Genomic DNA, 2117 nt, shown 5'->3' with positions numbered 1-2117 from the left:
ATAAAGCTCTCCAAGTTCGACAAAAAAAATCACCACGAAAAGGGCATCCGTATGATGGGTTCCTTCAAGCCCATTTTTATTTCTAAAATTGTACTTTCACATATCAATTTCTTTTTTGAGATTCACATCCCAAAATTCTGAAAAAGTACACAATACATATAGATGTATACCATCAAAATGATCTCTTTTTTTTACAGTTTTATATGTGGCGTACACAAAAACACAAACACATCCATGACAATGGGTTTTTTTTACTTTCCAGGCTAGAATTTTGCACTGCCGTGGTGTCGTCATTTCAGACGGCGCCGTCACCGTTTGATAGTGTTGGACGTTGCATATCTTTCTCTGCTCTCTACTGTTGCATTTAATACGCATACCAACACGTCTTTGTCCCATTGGTACAAGTAGCGGGAGCAGGCGAGCTCGTGTGCTCTACCGCCGCTCTCACCACTAGTATTACTACGATAATACAGTATACTTCCTAGGACGTCTCCCAAGTGCTGACTAAGCAATCTGCTGGCTCCATGCACGTCCATGTCATAAAAGGACACACTACTAATCTCCAGGCTCCCGTTGATCCATATTATCGGTTAACCACGAATGTGTAGAGGAGGATGGGCAGCACGATGACTATAAAGCAGATCACACACTGCACCACGAAAAACAACAACAGCACGATATATCATATTAATAGTTAAATTAATCTATGCATTGTTGCCGAAATGAATTATAGACTAAGCTGTAACCACGCAAGAAGCATGCGCACATACCATGACGGCTCCGAAGAGGCGGGCGTCGTTCTCGCAGTTGTCCGGCGTGGGCTCGAGGACCGGCGCCCAAACCATGGTCATGGACGCCTGGCTAGGAGACGGGTACGTGTACGGGACAGGGAACCCCGGATACGCCGCCGGCTGCTGGCTGTCTTGATGGTGGTGGTGGCGGCCGTGGTGATGATGATGGTGGCCACCGCCACCGTGTTGTTGTTGATGATGGTGGTGGTGGCCGTGCTTCATCGCCGGAGACGATGCCGACATGGAGGCATGATGGTGGTGGCTGTGCATCGTCGCCGAAGAAGAATCCGGCATGGAGATGTGATGGTGGCCGTGCGTCATCTAGTCGGCGCTGGAGAAATAGATGCTCGCCGGCCGTGGGTCGATGGAAAGTGCGTGCGTACCGTGGATTGGCTCTAGCTCGCTCGCTCGTACAGTACGTACTTCCCTTTGGCGTTGGGATATTTATCCATGGCGAGTACGTACGAGTCGGTGTCGGAGTCGGTATGGACGATCGATCTGAATTCGAAGACGCTTCTGTTCTCTGGCAAGAAGAGTCGTACTAGTCTCTTTAATTTGCAGGAATTCTAAAACACAAAAATAGAAAAAAAACACAGTAATAGAATAGGTAAATGATTCTGGCCGGCTGACCAGATGGAAACTGCGCCGCTCGCACCCACGGGACAACACGCGTCCTGTGGGGCCGTGCACACAATGCCCCTCTCCGTTAGAGCAACTCTAATGCATCGATCCATTTCGTTTTCGCGTGTCCGTTTGGATTGAAATGGACATAAATATCAATCCAACGTGCCGACCTAAACGTACACACGTTTACTTTTTGTATGCTTGCATATCCATTCACGAGCCAAATTTGGGCTTCATTTGCGTTGGCGCGGACACAAAATGAACGTGCACGACGCCCCGTACTCATCCGCCAGGCCCGCCGGTCGGCGGCACAACCACCCTCATTCTCTCTTTTCCCCAAAATATCTCCCGCCTACTCACGCTACCTACCGCTCGCCATGGACGATGAGCCGATCCTCGACGCCGCCGTCGGCCATGCCCCCTCGTCTCCGTCAAAGAAAAGACCCGCGCCACGTGCAAGACATTGGCGCCGCCCAAGAAGAAGCCATCGACAGCCAAGCAGCGGGCCATGCAGTCGGGCAAGTGGAAGGACCGGAGGCACGTGTAGGACCACAAGCTCGAAGCCGTGTCCGCCGCCGCTGCACGTCAAGAGAAGACCAATGCCAGAGTCGCCGCGGCAACGAGAAGACCAATCCAAACACTAGTAGAAAACGGAGCTTTATTACCGGTTTGTAAGGGCCTTTAGTGCCGGTTCTTCAACTG

At 50.7% G+C, this 2117-nt stretch overlaps 1 protein-coding gene across 1 annotated transcript; it reads right to left on the bottom strand.

Annotated features, from left to right (window-relative positions):
* Positions 1 to 583: 583 nt before the first annotated feature.
* On the bottom strand, positions 584 to 1112 carry LOC147962083 (uncharacterized). The gene is made up of 2 exons (XM_087532662.1): positions 771 to 1112; positions 584 to 649 (listed from the first exon to the last, which is right to left on the bottom strand). The coding sequence occupies exons 1-2, from the start codon at positions 1110 to 1112 to the stop codon at positions 584 to 586; spliced, it is 408 nt and encodes a 135-aa protein (XP_087388788.1).
* Between the last annotated feature and the right edge of the window lie 1005 nt (positions 1113 to 2117).

The sequence above is a fragment of the Triticum urartu genome, chromosome 7A (genome assembly GCF_056163025.1).
Source record: "Triticum urartu cultivar PI428250 chromosome 7A, HENAU_Tu73, whole genome shotgun sequence".
Lineage (NCBI taxonomy): Eukaryota > Viridiplantae > Streptophyta > Magnoliopsida > Poales > Poaceae > Triticum > Triticum urartu.
Note: the sequence above shows the minus strand (reverse complement) of the source record. Positions and strands in the feature narration are given on the sequence as shown.

Excerpts from the sequence above, each read along its gene's own strand:
- LOC147962083 (XM_087532662.1), bottom strand. The coding sequence starts at position 1,112 with ATGACGCACGGCCACCATCACATCTCCATGCCGGATTCTTCTTCGGCG. Across the intron at positions 650-770 it reads GCCTCTTCGGAGCCGTCATG|TGTGTGATCTGCTTTATAGT; the intron begins GTATGTGCGCAT and ends TTCGTGGTGCAG.